We start from the raw sequence: 21,247 nt of genomic DNA, 5'->3' as shown, positions 1-21,247 counted from the left end.
CATGCAGAAAGCAGTGTGTAACTTAACAGTGGGATGATACCATCGTTTCAAACATTTTGAATGTGAAGCATGAAGGTTTGATGGATAAATATGCAGTTTTGGTTTTCATCATAATCATCTTCGCGATGTTTACTTTTTCGACAAATAGTAAGTAAATAAAAAAGATTTGAAGAAGTATCGAATAGTACTGTACATTTAATTGTGATCGCCTTCTTTGCTAGCGGACGTTTATCTGATGTGGTTGTCTCCTACCCAGAATTTCCAGGGCCAGGCAGTTGTAAAACCCCACTTTTCAGTTATGCGGTAGGATGTGGGTATGAGACTATTGGCTTGTGTATGGAGTGAGATTGTGCTATCACCGCGATTCTTCTGCTATTCCCACTAAATCTAAACAACTAAGGTCTTCTTCAGACTGGTGGTCTTTTTCGAATCCGTAAGTCTTTCTTACGACCACAAATGAATAACGAATACAAAAATGAATATAAACATGGATAAATAAATAGGTAATTATCTATTCATGATTAATGCGCGAGTGATGATGGTGATCACCCTCTACCAAGTCACGCGTTCGGTTGTAATCCATGGATCAGAAAGTTCAATCCGTAATCCATGCTCACACACTCCCCTCTATCCCCCTTCTATTATTGATTATTGATAGAGGTTAAAAAAACATCTTTGCAATTTGTCTTGTTTTTTGTTTCTTAGTAGATGGAAAGAGGCTTTTTTCGTGTTACAGCTTTAATAACCAGTCATTTGGTAAGGCGTGGCCACAAGCAAATAGCATCTGTGAAAAACACAACAAAAGCCTTGTGGTGATGGAAACAGAGCAGGAATAGGAATTTATCAAAAATGCGATTCAAAACCGAGTAAGCAGTAAACATGGCGAGTGGTTCATTGGTTTGGAGCTCAATGTAACAACAGGGAATTGGACTTGGATCAATAGCAAACCGCTGACTATTGACAAATGGGAGAATTCAAGTCCTGACCCAAATGACTTATACGGGATAATTCATGAGGAATTTCCAGCTGGAATGAAAGGGTCTTTTAGCACCATTCAAGGCGATGTACAAAGAGGATTGATTTGCGAGAAAGAATCAGTTATTGATCAGGACCAGATAAAGGAAATGATTTTACCTTTATCAAAAATTATTGTCATGCATTAATCTGAATTAGCCTCAGGCTGCTTTTGCCTTCCCTTTATCACCCCTTATCTTTTCTTTCCCACCTTACTTACACCTCTCCCAACTTTACCCTTTCCGGAATCCGCCCATTGCGACCACCTCATACTGAAGGCATATCATCTACTGGGGAAAAGTTCCCGTAATACCAGCCCCTTTAAAAAAGCTTTATAGATAAATTATAAGAGAACCTACTAGAAATGTATCGATTCGTGGCTATGGGCCAGCCTAAAAATAATACATTCTTACCCAATCGCAATGTCACCCCACAAATGTCTTGCTAGTGAGTGTCAATTGTCATGTTCCTTTAACAGACAATTGTCAAGGAGACTGTTTCTCACATCCTGTTCCGAGAAGCACCAGTCCTCCTGGAACAAAAGCGTTTACTACAAAAGTCAAGACGTCAATAGAACAGGATGTCACTGATGTATCAGGTTCATTTAAGATATGTGAAAGAGCAACTTTTATGAAGTAGCCGAAGTTTGTATGTTTCGTTTTGAAATTTTGAAAACAAGTCGTAACGGTCTCTATTTGTTTCTCTTTTTTCACTGTTTAGATTGTATTTTTGTCTGTATTTTTATTTATCAGAGGAAAAAAGATTTGGCCTCCCGGTGGTTTTCCTTATTTGTATGTTTTATTATTGTCTCAAGCTAAAATCAATATTAAAAGCCAGGATCACTATTTAGGTTTAACTGTATCATGATTCGTGTGCATGTGAACAAAACTTTTAATACAATGATATAGTATCTAGGGTCTTTAACAATTGTCTCCATCCTTACCAGGGCGAAATCAACAGACACCCTTACCACGGCGGATGACAACAGCAGGTCTTCTCCTACAGTTATGTTAGCGGTCGCATCTTTAGGAGCAGTGTTCTTCGTAGCGTTGATCATTCTCATCATAGTCATTTTATTAAGACGAAAGAAACGTCAAGAAAAAGGTAAAAAGTCTTTAGAAGTTGTAAAGATGAAACAATTATTTCCAATATGAAAATAGTTTCTAATGACATAATGGTTCAGATTTCATCGATGCGGCGAAGCCTTTAATTGACCCTCTGTCTCTCAGAGACTGTAATTTTGCCTGCGAAAATAGAACTGGAGCCTAACCACACTGCATAACTGAAGATCAAACAAGCCTTTTCTGTTTGTTTGTTTTATGTTTGTTGTTGTTTTTTTTACTCAGGAAAATCCTATCGTTCCTTGGTTTCCAGATAAAATTTATTGTATTTATTTTTTTATTGAGTCCCTGGCTTACACATGCTACGTAAGCTTGTTCCCATAAAAGGTCAAATATCGTTGCCGTTCCACTGTGACGTACATGTATCTCTGGAATGGTTTCATCATCAAAGTCGCAAAGCTAGTCTTATTAATTGCCTTTAACTTCTCAGCCGTTCTTTCATTTGTCGACTTCATACTTATAAGCAGTGTCAGTGAGTCGAAAAACCAGCTTTGAATAAGTAGTAACTAGTTTGGCAAATGGTGAAAAAGTGGTTTCCCAATGATCATAGGTAAAAATGAAAAACAAGGCTACACTTATGTGTCCATAATTTCAAAAAAATCTCTGATGTTATTGTCGTAGCCACTGTTACCGTCTGCTGAGTCTGTTTCGGGCTGGAAGGAGTAGAAATGTAACTATTTCACTTGGTTATCAACATACCTTTATCTGCCTTTTTTTCGTTTTAGTGTCCATTATAATCTTTCTCGGTTCAATTAGCCTTTCGTTTCTCAGAAAACCAATTAAATGAATATTTTTCTCCTTTGTTTTTTTTTTTTCTTTTGGCCATTTTTATCGTGGCAATTGCAGTCGTATTCGGTCACAGAAACCAAGGCAAGTTTCTTCCATCATTTTCGTATTTCTTTATCTGAAAATTGCGCAATGATACGATTATTTAGATTGAAAAGCAGCCTTGCATATGTAATAATAAGTTCGCTAAATATTCAGTGAAACTACAGTTTTACCGATAATCATTGTTTAGACACAAATCTCCGCGATAACAAAAACATATGGCTTTGTTTTTGCCACTGTTACAGTGCGGCAGGAAACAAACCTGTCTGTTTTACACGCAGCGTTAACCAAATTCATGTTTTCTTTAATGCACATCTTTTAGATGCAAAAAGCGCAGTGTCGAAAGAATCATCGTAAGTATCTGATGCATATTTTTTGTGCAACGCTTTCCAACTGATACTTATTGAGTGGTTTTAGGTAAAAGCAGCATACAATCTGGCGCTGTAAGTCATATCCTCTTGTGGCTACCAGTAGGGCTACTTCCTCCATCCCTGAGGAAAATACCAGTCCATAGGAAGGTTGTCCCTCCCCCCTCAGGTTCCTTGTTAAACGTGATCGCAATCTATACTCCTGGATGGATAAAACTAGTCTAAAGCATCTCCCCAAGTTCGAGCCCAGACCTTCAGACCCGAATCCTTAAGCACACAAACCGCGTATGCTCCACGTCGAACCAAAAGACTGCGCATGTTACATTGAAGTTTACCGAAAAAGAAAACCGTTAAAATTTGAGTCGGATCTAGATTCAAAGTTCATTGCTTGGAGGTGTTACCTTATCTCATGAACTTGACGAGTTACTGGGGCTATCGTCAATTAGAATATAATACAATTGCTCGTTCAAGACTTTCTGCGTGATCCATTTTTTTTCGAAATCGTATAGAGCATGAATTTGCTGTTTTTCCAATAAAATCATAAGAAAATTGAGACCATGAAATCAATAATCCCCTTGCAAAAACCCCTGATTTCCTTGAAATTGGTTGCCAAAACAACATTTAGCAACAAAGGCACTTGTGAAAACAAATAAGGGACCGGTCATTATTTATCGCCTGGGGGGGGGGGGTCGGAGTATTTTTGTTGTCACATCGGAGCATTTACCTGATCCCCCCGTAGAGTATCTAGTTTTTTAGAGATCCCCCCTTATCGGTAGTGGAAAGTTTCATGATCCCCCCCCCCCAAACAAGCCGGTTTCAAACAGTATCTCCTCGAGCAACAGCAAATGCGTTGGCAGTTAAACACAAAGATAAAAGCCCTTTCCGATAAAGAAAACAACTTGCTTAGAAACGAGAATTGGGGAGTGTGCCAAAACATCACGAAGTTCATGTCAGGCGTGGATGGATGTAAGGGCAGTGGTGATGTCGCGAAGTGTGAGTCCTCCTTGACCACTGTCAATGAGGCCTTTAATTCAGCATCCGATTTGCTCTCATTTATCGACAACAGACGAAAGAACCTTTATACAGAAGAGCATACCTTAAGGTCGTTTGCAAGTGATGAGCTCAAATATTTCCAGGAAGCTCAAGAGCGAGTGAAGGCCATATACCAAGAGCTGCAGAAAGCCTCCAATGCGCTCACGACCACCCTCATGAGCTTGAAGAGAAAGTTCCCATCTCCCATGGGGCACAACGGCCAATCCCGAAGAAAAAAAGAAAACAAGAGAAAAGTGAAAAAAATCAAGGAGAAAAGGTTGCATCAGCGAGCAGCAATTCTCCTAGAAAAACTTACCTCAAAAGAGGTAGCTAAAGAGGTTTTCGATTCACTCGAAAAGAATACTTACAAATGTGTCTCAAGTATTAATGCAGGATTCACTGCGAGATTTGTCAAGCGTCTCCACCTGGATCCTCTGCTATGGCTTTTGGAAAGAGGCGTGTTTGAAACAGAGCTGGCACGCAATTTGAAAGTGGTAGTGGCCAGAATGAACGAAGAGAATAGCAGTAATGGTGCTGAAAAAGGGTCAAGTTCGGGCGAGGATTCAGATGAATCTGACGAGGAGACTGTGCAAGAGCCAGTGGAGAGGGCTGCCGAAGATTCTGACACGGAAGTGGAACAAGATACAGCCTCACCAAAATAAACACTTTTTTATTTGTTGTTTTCATTCGGCCGCGTATTAAAATAATGAAAGTTTATGATTTTAGATTAAGATTCTCTATAAAACAAACTGAAACGTTATGAAACAATTTTGAGCAATTGTAAGTATTCCATTCTCAAAATCTTGATTACCTTTCTAATTTAGATCGTGCCTGAATAAAAACGTGTATGTTAGACTACGATAGTGATTCTTTTTTACAAAATGGAGGGTCTGTAAAAGGGTTTGGGTTTTGTGTCTGGGCTAGAATAGAGTTTATATAATACAAAATACAACTGAACGTGGTCTTGAATATATGGTTGGGGGTTTAGAGTCCCAGCGGCAAATCCTACCAAAGTATTTACAAATGCAATCACTCGGGGTCCCGGCGCGACCTAAAATTCCTTTTTTTTTGGTCTGATCCCCCCCCATTATGCTTGTCAATTACGGCTGATCCCCCATAAAGGTCTTCAAAAAACCATGTGATCCCCCCCTAAATACTCCGACCCCCCCCCCCCCCCCCCCAGGCGATAAATAATGACCGGTCCCTAAGACCGAGGAACTTCCAACAAAAGTGATGTTCAAAAAAAATATTCATATGCGTCTATCACCGTTGCTGATGGGCAAGAATGCCTCCATCACCCACGAGTATGAGACAAAATGAGGAAATATCAACTCTGCATTAACCACGGCATATGATGATCACGGAAACAAAACCTCTCTCCGCGTTTTCGCTGATATGATTCCCATAAATTTCACAGAAGAGAAGATTTGTGGATTTCACAAGTGATCGAATGCCACTAAAGACCGCAGCAAGAGACTAGTTGACTAACCCTAACCCTAAACCCTAAACCCTAAACCCTAAACCCACACGCTGCTCGTACATTTTCTATCAAGTCGACTCGATGTCTTCCTAATTGCCTGATGAATATGGCGAGCTGTTTGCTGTTTTGTTTTTTGAACTTTTGTTTGGTTGTCTTACTGTTAGCAGTGTATTTCCATTGTCAAAATGCCATTGATAGCTAGCCTACTTTGTTTCCTGATTTCTTTTTGTATGTTTATTTGTAACCCGTCTCTACACAGAAATAAGTGCGACTTTCAAGAAAGTTTGCCGTTGATTAATTTGAGTGGTTGTGCTCAGCCTATTTTTTCTGCGGGAGATGAAACCAGGAATGGGAGGCTCCAAAGTGAACCGCCTGTTCAACGGGAGGGTGTATATACCGCACTATGTCCTCAGTCAATGATGGTAATCATACATAAAATGAAACCAAAACTATCAAATGTGATCCAAACGTGATTTCCGAAAAACAAAAAAAATCGAATGAAAATTTTGCTAACCAATTAAACTGCCTATTTTGCAGACGCCTGCAGACGATGATTCACGAACATACGCTTCGCTTGATGAATCTACAAGAGAAGCCAAAGACATGGAATATGAGAATTTAAAACCGGCTCATGGGTATGTTAATGCTTCACCATCAGAAAACGTGTAAAAAGTTATGGTGCATTGTTTGTTAGAAATTTAGCGTTAGTCCAGTATTATAAAGCGGAAGTAAACCAAATTTTGATAGCAGTTAGATTTTGGTAGGGGTTTATTTCATGGGTGGCAATCGAATCCACAGGTTTTCCTCCCTGCTAAAAAAGCTATGTGCGCTTAGCTAACCTAAATTTGCTTCATCTTTTCTTTTTGTTTGTCTTTTTTATTTATTTATTTTGGCTCCGACGTAAACCGTTTTTCCAACGGGAGGGTGTACATACCGCGCCGTGTTTAGAGCCAGTGATGGTAATTACTCATAAAATGAATTTAAATCACCCAATGTGATCCCCATATGATTTTTCAGCATTGGATTACAAAAAAAAAAAAAAAAAGAAAAAGAAATAAAAAAATAAAATCCGAAACGTTTAAGTGTTTTCAAACTACCAGCTACATCTATCTATCTATTCCTTTATATATCTATTTAAACATTGCAGTTTCTCGGGGGAAACATGACACTATGGCAGTAGAGGTAGAGGGGTTTTATTTGGAAACAGACATTACGTTTCAAAACCACTACTGAGTTTAAACGTTTAGCCGTATTTATGCAAAGGAGTCTATATCATCAGAAGGAAATCGAGAGCATAGTTCGATAAACCCTGTCTGTCAAGTCGATAAAAACCATCAGTTTTCTAACAAATAAAACTGAATATTTTGCAGGCTCCGGAAGGCGAGGATTCCCGAACTTACACATCTATAGTGGAAGACGGCGACATTGAATATGTGAATCAAATACCTAATCCTGAATATGTGAACCAGATACCTACTCCTGAGTATGTTAATGCTTGAGTGAGTTGTCCGTGAGACGGTTGGCGCTAATTTAGGATTATAAAACTGAAGTAAACGATGTAATAATAGCACTTGTCCCAGCAAGGCCACAAAAGAAAAACAAGAATTTCCGTTGGGTTAAATTAAATCGTGGTTTAAGAAACCTACTACTTGTAAATGGACTGAAAACCATGCCATTTTGTCGTCTAGACAATCTTTTCTGTCTACGCATGCTGCGCCTTCTGATGATGAGGAACTCGCTGTCATTATTGCTTGGAACTTGTATCAGATCCACCATAAAAAAAAAATAATAATAATAATAGAAATAATAACAATAATTAAAATTTTAATAACAATCATGATATGATAATAAAAATTAGGAGAAAGCAACTCAAGGCTTTTTTTTTTACTAGTAATATAGATATATAAATTCGTAATTTCTTATCATTAAAGTGTGTTTTCAGAATGAAATGTTGCAAGCGTAATCAAACAACAATTACCAGTTAGGTTCCATTGTGCAGTAAATGCTTAGTCCATCTTAAAATAAAAAAAAAAAATAATTTAAAAAAAAAAATTTAAAAACTATCAAATTATTCATAACACTATAATCATTAATAGAGAAAAAAGTATAACAAGGCGATGCAACCGTATCTGTACACGCGCATATGTTTGAGAGCAGAGATGGCGTGATGGGTGAAGGAGCTCGCTTCCTAGCACAACGTATAGCGTTGACATATCACTACTTTTTGGACTACGAGGTTTTTTTCAGGATTTAAAAAAAAGAAAAGGCCTTAAGGTCATTGTTATTTTACTTCATCTGCATTACGTAGTTAATTGATGATTATTCAGTAGGACTTTAGTTTGAGGTTTTTTTACATCGTTTTGGAAAACGCTACAACAAAGATGAATATCTAAGCATACAGTTTTCAGTCATCCAACTAATACAACAGCTCTTTATTAATCTTTTACACAGTTCATAGTTTCCGCATCTGCCGAATTTTCAGTCTGGTTGATTTGCCTGATTGTCGTGTCGTATAACATTTAAACAACGATTTCGATTCCCTCATAGTGCGTTAGTACGTTCCCGTATAGTAGGTTATTACAGGATCCATACCAAGAGAACGATTTAGTCTGTGTACAAAAATAATATTTAGATTTAGGCAAGCCTAAAAGCGGAGCTCGCATTTTTTTTCCCGCACGTCTCTTCAACAAAATTAAAGCTTCTACTATGGATAAAGTGCGTGGTAATATTAATGGATTTTCATTCGCAACTTCTTCGTGTCCGTGTAGAAGACTGATTACAAGATATAATGCCCGTGGTACAGTTGGCCGCGAATGCTAAAAGTAGCACCTTGTACGGTCGGTCGTACGGTCGTACCGCGGTCGTACCGCGGTCGTACATCCAAATTTTTTCGGCTTGACGGGTTACTACTATTTTGTATAATTATGGAGCTACGCGAGCTCCGCTATAAATAAATAAATGAATGAAATAATCTAAGTGTTTTTGACCTTGTTTATTGAATTTACATGCGAATCGTTGTAATTACTCATCCATGTAGAAAGATTCCCCTGATGGGTTCCGGTCCTCGTGTTTTCATTCCATCGATATGATTTTTATTAAAGTGATTAAGTAAATACTTTCAGTTAAGAAATCAAAGTACAAAGATATAAATTTGATTGATTAAACTGTGTTAGCAGGGCGATTAACAGATCGCTTCAAAAATGAGTGCGAAACCAACCGCTATTAATATCTATGGAGCTATCTAGAAGACCACAGGCGATATGCACTTAAGTTCACAGACAAAAGAATCTTGCGTTAACTTTTTTTCCCTTAATTGTGGCGTTCAGTTTCTTAGACAGTGCCTGACCCTACGACCTCAATTCCGTCGGCAAAGCTTTTCAAGAACATTCCAAAAATATCGAACGCAATACACCCTGCTTGTTTAAAATAAACCAGAACACTTTGCCTCTTATTTAATGATCTAAAGCTAAAGAGAAGCTGGCAGTAGAAATTTGCGTTGTTTTATCATTCAAAATTTCCCTTTTTTAAATTCTCATTCACCGTCGAAATCAAGTTCCTTTTAAACTATTTTTACGCGATCTCTTGTCAAACTTCCGTTGATTCCTGCCTAGTCACACGTTGTGCGACCAGAAATATGTTAATTGGTCGTTCGAGTGTAAATTTCACTTTCGTGGCGTTTGAAACTTTCTCGTTCAGAACGTAGGCCTAGGAAGATGAATTTCGCGAACATACATGTTTGGATCGTGCTTGCAATTGATTTGTTACTGCCGAGAACTGGTAAGTGAAATGGAATTGAAAATAATCCTTGACTTCACGAGTTTTGTTGATGTACGTACTTATATGATCAAATCTAATATCTTGCCCATCCAACGTTTTAAATTTCGAAATTTATCACCAAAATGACTTGCTTTTATAAAAGATGATTGGTAAATAATGTTTTGATGGTTTTTAAGGAAGAATTATCTCGCTGTTAATCTAAACACACTTCACACGACACAACAATGGTCGATTGGATTGAAAAGGAAGTAGAGGCTTTTCCATTATGGAAATAGATCCATGTATTTTGATCCGTTGTAACATGTTTGCTTTAAGTTCGACTTTCTCGAATTTGGAACTGTGAACAGCTTTCATTTAGCTGTCGCTACGGAGCTGTACGTTTCATGTACATCGCGACAGTTTGCTTTATTGTTATAAAAACGTCGTGTAACGATCCTTTTCAAAGATGGCGTGACCTATTTGCCATCGAGCAAATGTGACATAAAAATTTAATCTATTTCAATTGCGAATTTTTACGATGAAAATGACTTACATACGCAGATATTATTGATATACCGCATTTTGACTGCTAGGAAAGAAGACTTTTCACGCAGTTTACCTTAACACAATGCAAGCTGTGCAACGATTGTCGATTGGAATGAAAAAGAAACACATGCATTATTGATCAAATTCAAAGTGTCATCCAGCAAGCTCTACCAGCTTTCAATTAGTTGTCGCTATGAAGCGGGCGTCCTGAAAAACTGGATCGGACGGATCGGATCACGGACCGGAAGGCGGATCGGATCACGGATAAAATTAGAAATATTGCGTGTTAAGCCAAAATAAAACCTGCGTGACATAATCGAGCGCAGGTCCCACCAGAACTGGGGGAGAGTTTTCAAAATTTAAACCATCAAATCATTTACAAAGTCATGAACGGTTAAAAAAAAGGGAGTATGAAAAAATTAAGATTATTTCAATGAAAAGTAGAGATGCTGCGTAACAAGCCAAAACAGAGTCTGCGTGACATAATGGAGCGCAGGCCCATTTTATTGTTTTGTTATTGTTGTTGTTGTTTTTTTTTTTTTTGCCCCAAAACTCCATGTAGTCCTTTCACCGCTGTGTCGAGGAGTGTTGTGAAGTGCCGCCATGGACAGAGGGCGAGAGAGATCGAGGTACGTTTCATTCTTCAATCAGCGTGGGGACATTGAGGCTTTCGGTTTGACGATTTTGGCTATTTTAAATATCCGATTTTCGGTTTTTGTGCCAAAAAAACTATGGTCTTTCGGTTTTCTTGTTCATTTCGGTTTACGGATATTACGCGATTTAGCATTTGATTTTCGGTTTTCGTCAAAAATACAAACGGGTTCTCGAAATTTTTTCGATTTGCCTTCGATCTGAGCGGCAATTAAGACCCACCACTGGTCTCAAACAATCGCGAAACGCAGATGTTAGTGAGAGGAATGCGTAACAAACCAGCAAAGTAAATGAATTGAAATAACCTCTAGTTGGTGAAATTTCGTTGCGATTCTTGGGAGGTCACGCATCTTAGCACTCAGGTCGATCAGTTTGCGAACTATGGCTTACAACGAGCCTCACCGAAAAACGAAAAAAAAGCAAAAGGAGAAGAAGCAACTGAGAACTATTTCGTGTTTTTCTTATCTGACTGAGGAAATGATACGTGCGCCCCATCATGTCACGCAGACTTAATTTTGACTTCTCGCGTAAAAAATTTCAAATTTCAAATAACATGATTCGATCCGTGACCCAATCCGTGATCCGATCCTTGATCCGGTCCGTGATCCGATCCGGTCCGATCCAGATTTTGTCGAAACCTCTCTGAAGCCGTATGTTTCATGTTCCTCACGACAGCTTGGTTAACGTGGGTTAAGAATATTGAGTAACGATCGCTCATATTCCTGGCGTGACAAAATGACGTCATGCAGAAAGCAGTGTGTAACTTAACAGTGGGATGATACCATCGTTTCAAACATTTTGGATGTGAAGCATGAGGGTTTGATGGATAAATTTGCAGTTTTGGTTTTCATCATAATCATCTTCGCGATGTTTACTTTTTCGACAAATAGTAAGGAAATTAAAAAAGAATTTTTAGAAGTATCGAATAGTACTGTACATTTAATTGTGATCGCCTTCTTTGCTAGCGGACGTTTATCTGATGTGGTTGTCTCATACCCAGAATTTCCAAGGCCAGGCAGTTGTAAAACCCCACTTTTCAGTTATGCGGTAGGATGTGGGTATGAGACTACTGGCTTGTGTATGGAGTGAGTTTGTGCTATCGCCGCGATTCTTCTGCTATTCCCACTAAATCTAAACAACTAAGGTCTTCTTCAGACTGGTGGTCTTTTTCGAATCCGTAAGTCTTTCTTACGACCACAAATGAATAACGAATAAAAAAATAAATATAAACATGGATAAATGAATAGGTAATTATCTATTCATGATTAATGCGCGAAGGATGATGGTGATCACCCTCTACCTAGTCACGTGTTCGGTTGTAATCCATGGCCTCAGAAAGTTCAATCCGTAATCCATGCTCACACACTCCCCTCTACCCCCTCCTGTTTTTGATTATCGATAGAGGTTAAAACAACATCTTTGCAATTTGTCTTGTTTTTTGTTTCTTTGTAGATGGAGAGAGGCTTTGTTCGTGTTACAGCTTTAATAACCAATCACTTAGCACGGCGTGGCCACAAGCAAATGGCATCTGTATAAACCACAACAAAAGCCTTGTGGTGATGGAAACAGAGCAGGAATGGGAATTTATCAAAAATGCGATTCAAAACCGAGTAGGCAGTAAACATGGCGAGTGGTTCATTGGTTTGGAGCTCAATGTAACAACAGGGAATTGGACTTGGATCAATAGCAAACCGCTGACTATTGACAAATGGGAGGATTCAAGTCCTGACCCAAATGACTTATACGGGATGATTCATGAGGAATTTCCAGCTGGAATAAAAGGGTCTTTTAGCACCATTCAAGGCACTGTACAAAGAGGATGGATTTGCGAGAAAGAATCAGGTATTGATCAGGATCAGATAAAGGAAACGATTTTAGCTTTATCAAAAATTATTGTCATGCATTAATCTGAATTAGCCTCAGGCTACTTTTGCCTTCACTTTCCCACCCCTTATCTTTCCCTTTCCCACCCCTTATCTTTTCTTTTCCCACCTTACCTTTTCCGGAATACGCCCATTGCGACCACCTCATACTGAAGGCATATCATCTACTGGGGAAAAGTTCCCGTAATACCAGCCCCTTTAAAAAAGTTTTATAGAATATAAATAAATAATATTATAATAAATGATATTATAAGAATATATAAGAGAACCTCTTAGAAATGTATGAATTCATGGTTATGGGTAAGCCTAAAAATAATACATTCTCACCCAATCGCAATACCAATCCACAAATGTCTTGCTAGTGACAGTGTCAATTGTCATGTTACTTTAACAGACAATTGTCAAGGAGACTGTTTCTCACATCCTGTTTCGAGAAGCACCAGTCCTCCTGGAACAAAAGCGTTTACTACAAAAGTCAAGACGTCAATAGAACAGGATGTCACTGATGTATCAGGTTAATTTGACATATGTGAAAGAGCAACTTTTATGAAGTAGCCGAAGTTTGTATGTTTCTTTTTGAAATTTTGAAAACAAGTCGAAACGGTCTCTATTTGTTTCTCTTCTTTCACTGTTTAGATTGTCTTTTTGTCTGTATTTTTATTTATCAGAGGAAAAAAGATTTGACCTCCCGGTGGTTTTCCTTATTTGTATGTTTTATTATTGTGTCTCAAGCTAAAATCAATATTAAATGCCAGGATCAATATTTAGGTTTAACTGTATCGTGATTCATGTGCATGTGAACAAAACTTTTAACACAATGATGTAATATCTAGGGTCTTTAACAGCTGTCTCCATCCTTACCACGGCGAAATCGACAGACACTCCTACCACGGCGGATGACAAGAGCAGGTCTTCTCCTACAGTAATGATAATGGGCGCATCTTTAGGAGCAGTGTTCTTCGTAGCGTTGATCATTCTCATCATAGTCATTTTATTAAGAAGAAAGAAACGTCAAGAAAAAGGTAAAGAGTCTTTAGAAGTTATAAAGATGAAACTATTATTATTTGCAACATGAAAATAGTTTCTAATGACATAATGGTTCTGATATCATTGATGCGGCGAAACCTTTAATTGACCCTCTGTCTATCAGAAACTGTGATTTTACCTGCGAAAATAGAACTGGAGCCTAACCACACTGTATAACGGAAGATCAAACAAGCCCTTTCTGTTTGTTTGTTTTATGTTTGTTGTTGTTGTTTTCTTTTCTCAGGAAAATGTTATTGTTCCTTGGTTTCCAGATAAAATTTATTGTATTTATATTTTTTTTGAGTCCCTGGCTTACACATGCTACATAAGCTTGTTCCCATAAAAGGTCAAATATCGTTGCAGTTCCACTGTGACGTTCATGTATCTCTGGAATGGTTTCATCATCAAAGTCGCAAAGCTAGTCTTATTAGTTGCCTTTAACTTCTCAGCCGTTCTTTCATTTGTCAACGTCATACTTATAAGCAGTGTCAGTGAGTCGAAAAACCAGCTTTGAATAAGTAGTAACTACACTGTAAAATGAAAAGAGCCAAATTGACCCCAAAAGCCAAATTGGCCCCAATTTCTCGAGGGCCAGTTTGGCCCATCAAGGTTCGTTTTGGACTATTTGAGCCAAAACGGGCGTGACAAGTACCATTTCGACCCCTCCAAAATCTGAATTGGCCCCTATGATTTCTACTTTGGAACTTTTTCTCAATTTGGCCCTTCCAAAAGCCAAGTAGGATTGACCAATTTGGCCCCAACGAGGTGCAATTTTTGAAAAAAAAAGAAAATATGAAAATAATTTTCGTTTTTCGACCATATTTCGTTCCCTATACTATTCCTTATAAAGTGTTCAAATTTTCAACGGTTCCTCTCGTAACTGAACACCGAGTCACACAATGAATTGATCGTTGGCTTTTTCTCGAGACGTGAGCGTGAGCTGGCTGTGATGGCATTAGTCGAACCTAGACCACGTGCGTCGGAAACAATAATGAATTATAGCAGCGAATTCGTCACTGAAGAGGCTGTTTCTTGGCTACAGTCGCATGGAATGAGACTTAAGAAAGGAAAGGTAGGCAAAAGAAATTTCTTAACAACGTATTTTACTGCAACTTTACATTCACAAACTTGACCGCTCCATTGATCTTTGTTCGTATCTTATCTTGCAGAAAAAGACGGTTGCGGTGGCCAAGATCTCCTTGCGATCGCCCAAGATGCAGACGTACCAAGGCACTTACATCCCTATTATAAAAGAGCGTCTAAAGCTCAAGAAATTGATTGCAATGAACGCTGAACCTAGAGATGACACGAGTTCTTCGTCGGTACGATAATTAATTTTCCCACCAGAGAATTTGACGCATGAATGGTTCGCCTCTTCTCCCGAGTCTTGTTGAGTCTCAGCGGTTTCGCAACTAAAGTCACGTGATCAAATTTTGGCGCCGAGAGATAGAGACGGTTACAGTTCGAATACTGCATTTGCACAAGATGGATTTAACTTATTTCAAGATTCTCTGATTTTAGGATCTCTCACTCTGAATTCTTAATCTTTTTCTTGAAAAGATGAACTGATATTTTTATGTCTATGTCTTTGTTTGCATCCACTTAAGCTGATTTTTTGGCTATCACTCTTTCAGCGTGCAGAATCAAGTCCTTCGAGTAAGACGGTTCAAACGTCGATTGATGATTCAGAAAACATCAGCGATTATGAAAATTTAGAGGTGACATTGGCACCGAAAGAAATGGGTAAATCAATATTATAAATCGCTCAAGGATCTCTGTTTTATGGACGAGGCGACAGAACTGAGCACTGTCTAAGTAAGTTCTTGTATATTAAACTTAGCAGGATGGTGAAGAGTACATTATCGACTACTTTCTTTCGATTATATCCTAAAGGAAAACACACAAGGTGCCAGTTGGTCAGTTAAAGATGACAAATCTCGGGGATTGCACCTACAAAAATGGCGAGATTTGCTTTATTTTTATTGAAATATATTAGATATGTATTTACTTGCACCATACATAAAACAAAGTAAACCCAATTTTTAAATCTGGTAAATTAAAAAATTAGTGAATTGATAGGATGTTATCAGACAGTTTAATTTTTTTGAAAACAAATATTTACCTACAGGTTCCTCCTGAATGGCTTTCGAAATTCCAACTACCATCGAGGGTAAGAAACTTTTCTTTGTTTTGTTTTTTAAGTCTACAAGCAATCCTTATTTATTCATGAATACTGAACTAAAACTGAAGTGCATAGATGTATGATTTCTTTTCTTGATAAGTACATATACAGTTTGGTGAAAATACATCATTGATGATCACCATTATTGTGTTTTTACTTCTTATGCACAGTTTGCTTACAAATATTTTGCAACTTTGTAGTTGCAAAAATTTACTGTTCTCCGACAACAAATTAATTTGCTCATTTGTTTGTTTTTTTGTACAGTTCTCTGCCTCAGTAGAGTTGGATACCCAGAAGGGATATCTCATCAGCAGTACTCTGAGCAACAGTGGATTGCCAAAAAAATTATTGCAGAGTATCCTTGTATGGTTAGCAGGATACTAGACTAAGTTGACTTGGAAACTGAATGGATTGGTATGGTCTAAAAATCTATTGCTTCACCTCTTCTGCTTGCAGTGAAGAGAGACAATTTTGTGGTGCTGAATCTCTTGCCTTAAAATAAAAAGTTGCAAAATAATCACTCTCACCTTTTAAGTTCATGACCTTTGTTCTTGTGTGTTTGTCATCACATGCATTTAATGAAGTTGTGACCATTTTGGAGGTACAAGTCCAAAAAACTGCTACTTTGGTACTAAGATGAACAGCTAAAATTTCTGAGCCCATTTGCCAATGAAGTCCAGATACAAAGGTTCAAGTACTTTGGGGTTGTATTAATTTTGCCTTTTTGTTTAGTTTTTTTGATTTTGCAATTTTTTAAAATATTCCTGTTGTCAAACAATTAGATAAATATTGGACATAGAATAGCTGATTTTTTTCAGATATTTTGGGAGTCATACATTAGTTTTTCAAGTCTTGAATGGGAGACAAATTACACACATTGAGCTAAACTTCCACTTCCATTTCTGGTGTTTTAGCTTATAGTTTTAGAAAAACAATATGTATATATAAATATATGTAAATGTGGGGGTAGAGTCTACCTTGGCATAAAGTGCTCAATGCTGTGGTAGTAGAGCTAAGTATACATAAGTTAAAGAACTAAAGAGGACACATCAATTCTCTGTGACTCAAAATTTCGCACCTAAGCGCTTGTCAGACAGAACTTTTCTGTCTGACAAGCACTTAGGCACAAAACTCAGTCACAGAGAATTGATGCATCCTCTTTAATTCTTTTACTTAAGTGTGTATATATATATATATTCTTTTTTTCTGGCTACAGGCACTTTTTGCACTTTGGCTTGATTTTAATGTGGTTGTAAAACTTGTTTTTATTGCATAGAGTAGCTGATGTTGATTCAGCAATCAGAGATTATGTCCAGCACAAATTTTAATTGTTGGAGATCTTCAATACATCAATCACCTGAATATAGTAACAGAGGGAAGTGTAATTTGTCACTTCTCATAAGAAAAGATTCTTGATGCTCTCATTGGGTTACTTGGCTTATTTATATTTTCTTACAATCGGTCAAAGGCAATTTTGACTTTTTTTAGAGCAAGCATTGCTTGAAATTGGGCACAGGCAGACTCTTGTCACTGTTTCCTCTATTTTCAATGACTTGGCAAATGCCTGCGGTAGTACTTGCTGATAGTTTATATTTTGATAATATCTAGAGTAGTAATATGAGTGCATGTATTCTCACATCCACTGGAAGAATACTCTTTGCTGCTCTAAGGCTCTTTGTTTTTCATATGCACAAATCAAACAAGGTCTATATTCTTGTGCAGGAACTGGACCATTTGTTGCCTCTGTCTTATTTTGATAATTTTCTGTACTTTAAATCAGTCTTAATTATAAGCTGCTTTACATTACCACATTTGCTAAGTCATTGAAAAGGGAAGCTTTACTCACAAGTGTCTCTTGGGTGTAATTTCTTGCAATGCTTGCACTGTTAAGAAGTATACTGATTTAGGGAAGAGATCTATTTTAGAAAATGGTTGAATTAATGTTAAATATGTATGTATGTTATATTCTTTCACATGATGTTTCAAAGTTTGTCTGTTTTATACCACAATTAAGATTCTTAATAACTGTAAAATCAGGTAGCATAAAAGGTTTTTACAGAAACAATATCTAGAAGCTAATAAATGAGTGTTTGAAAGATAAAGTATGTGGTGTATTTTCATTATTTGAATGTAAGGGGGAAAATCAGCATGGAGAGGAAAGAGCCCTCTACTTCTGAAGTGGCCCACAATGGAGCTGAATTGGCTCTTTTTAAAGGGGCCATTTGTGAGAGGGCTGAAATTTCGGGGGCTGTTTTGGCCCCTATAAATTTCAAAGTGGCCCCTGTATTTTTCAAATTCACCCTTCACATGGTCCAATTTGGCCCCTACAACTGGGTCAATTCAGCCCCAAAATTGGTGCCAAAAACAGCCCCATTTCAATGGGGCTGAATTGACCCTAAGCAAGTGCCAAACTGGACTCACTCGTTTTGGCCCCATTTTTGGGGCCAAATCAGCTCTTTTAATTTTACAGTGTAGTTTAGCAAATGGTGAAAAAGTGGTTTCCCAATGATCATAGGTAAAAAAGAAAAACAAGGCTGCACTTAAATGTCCATAATTTCAAAAAAATCTCTGTTGTTATTGTCGTAGCCACTGTTACCGTCTGCTGAGGAAAAAAAACCGTTTATCTTTTAATTTTCATTTATTATCATTATTACTATATCTTTTTTTTAAGGCGATGTTTCCTGCGGAAAATGATTTGTTTGTTTCTTTAAGATACAGAGAGCGTACTGCCTAAAGAGTCTTCGATGAAGATGTCAGCACCGAAGAAGTCAGTATTTATCTTTTCTTTGTTTCCGTTTAATTGTTCATTTATTTGTTTGTTTGTTTATACTTCTAAGGGTACGTTTTAAGTTTCTTACAACAGTACATTACCAAATGATAAAATCAACCATACTGATTGAATTTATATAGGGCAAGGTAAATTCAGCATACTATCGCAGGAAATCTTATCCTCTTAGCATAGCATAGAGCAATTTACGAGTATCGATACTTCTCCCTTCCCTAGAGAAAATCCAGTCCATAGCAAGATTACCTCCTCCCCTCCCCTCCCCTCCCCTCCTTACATTCCATCATGCGCCTTGGTGTCCCTGTTAGACGTGGTCTCTGTGTACCGATCAATACTCCAGGATGGAGAGGGACACTGCAAGGAACGAGTCTCAAACCCCTGCCAAAGACTCCAGTGTCCAGATTTGTTAAGACTGAAATATCATCTTGCACTACGACGATTTTCAGAGCGGGGAAGGCGAAGTGGCGAGAACGTTAATCTCCCACTGCTATGGTTCGGGTTCGATTCCTGTATCTGGTGATACGTGTCGGTTGTGCTCGTCTTTGCTTCGTGGGTTTCTCTGTGGGATCTCCCGTTTTGCTTCCCCGCAAAAACCAACATTCTCATTTTTTTTTCTTTTTTACCTAAGAAGCGAGGACGACCAATTAGGAGAAAGCCAATATGAATCTGTGAATCAAGTTGAAGCCGCAAAGCTTCTTGGGCCACCGAACAGCAAGGATAATACTAGGTTTCAACCACCACCAGAAAACTGTGAATATGCTGTTGTAAACAAGGCAAACAAGAGGGTGAGCAGTTAGCCCTAGAAGTATGGAAGTAATTGAAACTCAGTGAAATTTCATGTTTTTGTTAGGACGATGGACTCTGATAAACATGACATGTGCAACAGGTAAATGAACAGATTCTTGTACGTCTGCAAGAAGATTTGATAGTATTATGCCATGATTAAACCTGGAGAGAGTGAGATACATTATTATCTACGTAGAGCATCTAGATATTGATGTTCACTAGAACAAGGCTCTTTGTGCTGAGAAATTTTGTTACATGTGGCGTCAGACCAAAAAGGAAAAACAAGAGACCCCACATCACCGCTAGCTGTGCGTTTTGATCTATGATATTTTTCTTTCCTGTGTTGATTCAAGCGAAAGGAGGCAGACCTTGTGTACGCTCAACTCGCCGAATTTGACAATGAAACTGATGCCACCAAACCACCAAGATCGCCCAGCTATGAGCCCACGGTATACGCTGATGTTGAGGTAACACCTCCTGAGTTGCTTGCTAGAGAGGATCCAGACTCCTCTCAACCAACGTATGCGAATCTTGATACGACTGGTGTCTGAAAGAAACCAATGTATGTTATTTACCAGCCGGGAGGTCCATATTGGGAAAACTGTGCCCGGGTTCTTCGACACCGCAAGAGGCCGTACCTAAGATCCTCCGGGAAGAGACATAGAAAAAATTTATATTAAACCCGGCCACTTGGGACAAAGGTCGGTGACCTAAAAAATTACTGCTTTCCCCATCATCTGCTAATTGCCAACGTAGCAGGATTGTTGTTTATAGTATTGATAATCCGTGATCCTTGCTGGGGCTTTGATACTACGTCGAAAAAACCACAAATACGGAATTGGATCCTCTCGGCTTTCTGTTTAAAATCCAACAGTAATTTTAGCCCTCTCTATTATAAGAGCGATTCACGGGCGTATTTGATTGGAACATTATCATAAGAGATGTGTAAACTCCAATAAACAAGGTAACAAAATGTTAAATTAAATAAGCGACGAATGAATAAATTTAATTCTGATAAGTTTTAGGTGTCCTGGATTTCAGTACTATGCTGCCTTATAGCACCAACTTGTTCTGGAAATTTTAAAATCCCATTTTAAAGATTATCAAAGTAATAACGCCTTGATCGCCTAAGCGGGGTAAAATGATCAATTAAGACGAAGACACAGCACTAGGTAAGGTGCACTACTAGAGAATTGGTTCATATTTAGCGCACTGCTGTGTATACGTTATTCTCTAGCCGCTTTTTGTCGTGCAATTTATGATAAAAATATTCATATTGAACAGACTTGTCAAGATTCATCGAGAGTGCATGTATATTTTATTGGAGTAGCCTACAGAGCAAGGCGTAATTTTGGCCAGCGAGTGCTCAGTGTTTTACTTAACGGAAATTAAGGCCGCCATCTTCGATTTTAATGGCAGCGGAAGGACGGGTAGAAAAAGAAATTTTTACCAAGGGGGTGGTCGACGGTCAACAATGAGGAGATGGGTAGGGGTGAAGAAGTGCCCCTACCCCTGCCGTCTACTTCAACTCCGAACGTCTATCTAACTTCAAAATCAGATATGGTCAGTCGGATAAACGATCGCGAGCATATGACGTTAGCTCGCACTAATAAGACGCCTGCACTGCAGGCTATTGTGGAAGTGAAAAGTTCAGTCACCGTTTAACAACTTACAAATTGTTTGATAAAATTTAGATAAATCCAACCGGATTTCATTACATCTGACTGACTTGCAATTGCAATTTTAGAAACTTTTCTCGTATTTTCCCTTTATCCCACGTGGTTTATTA

At 38.2% G+C, this 21,247-nt stretch overlaps 2 protein-coding genes across 12 annotated transcripts; both read left to right on the top strand.

Annotated features, from left to right (window-relative positions):
* The first annotated feature begins 9,279 nt into the window (after positions 1-9,279).
* On the top strand, positions 9,280-20,476 carry LOC149035090 (uncharacterized). Of its 11 annotated transcripts, none has more exons than XM_089192628.1 (8): positions 9,453-9,620; positions 10,708-10,774; positions 12,249-12,638; positions 13,074-13,193; positions 13,513-13,701; positions 18,606-18,654; positions 19,304-19,457; positions 19,812-20,476. In XM_089192628.1, the coding sequence occupies exons 1-8, from the start codon at positions 9,576-9,578 to the stop codon at positions 20,007-20,009; spliced, it is 1,212 nt and encodes a 403-aa protein (XP_089048754.1). In that variant the 5' UTR covers positions 9,453-9,575; the 3' UTR covers positions 20,010-20,476. The 11 variants fall into 11 exon arrangements, with proteins under 11 accessions (XP_089048758.1, XP_089048757.1, XP_089048756.1 ...); XM_089192626.1 differs by having other exon boundaries at positions 19,301-19,457; XM_089192625.1 differs by having other exon boundaries at positions 18,600-18,654.
* Positions 14,602-16,407, top strand: LOC149035091 (uncharacterized). Its single transcript, XM_089192668.1, has 5 exons — positions 14,602-14,777; positions 14,875-15,027; positions 15,340-15,520; positions 15,834-15,875; positions 16,152-16,407. The coding sequence occupies exons 1-3, from the start codon at positions 14,655-14,657 to the stop codon at positions 15,463-15,465; spliced, it is 402 nt and encodes a 133-aa protein (XP_089048794.1). The 5' UTR covers positions 14,602-14,654; the 3' UTR covers positions 15,466-15,520; positions 15,834-15,875; positions 16,152-16,407.
* Positions 20,477-21,247: the final 771 nt, after the last annotated feature.

The sequence above is a fragment of the Pocillopora damicornis genome, chromosome 13, assembly GCF_964200805.1.
Source record: "Pocillopora damicornis chromosome 13, jaPocDami1.2, whole genome shotgun sequence".
Taxonomy (NCBI): domain Eukaryota; kingdom Metazoa; phylum Cnidaria; class Anthozoa; order Scleractinia; family Pocilloporidae; genus Pocillopora; species Pocillopora damicornis.
The sequence above is the reverse complement of the archived record's forward strand: the minus strand, read 5'-3'. Positions and strand labels throughout refer to the sequence as shown.

Coding starts and splice junctions, on each gene's coding strand:
- LOC149035090 (XM_089192624.1), top strand. CDS start 9,576: ATGTTTGGATCGTGCTTGCAATTGATTTGTTACTGCCGAGAACTG. Junction 9,621..10,707: donor TTTGTTACTGCCGAGAACTG/GTAAGTGAAATG, acceptor AACTCCATGTAG/TCCTTTCACCGCTGTGTCGA. Junction 13,702..18,599: donor AAAGAAACGTCAAGAAAAAG/GTAAAGAGTCTT, acceptor TGTTTCTTTAAG/ATACAGAGAGCGTACTGCCT.
- LOC149035091 (XM_089192668.1), top strand. CDS start 14,655: ATGGCATTAGTCGAACCTAGACCACGTGCGTCGGAAACAATAATGAAT. Junction 14,778..14,874: donor TGAGACTTAAGAAAGGAAAG/GTAGGCAAAAGA, acceptor CTTATCTTGCAG/AAAAAGACGGTTGCGGTGGC. Junction 15,028..15,339: donor ATGACACGAGTTCTTCGTCG/GTACGATAATTA, acceptor TCACTCTTTCAG/CGTGCAGAATCAAGTCCTTC.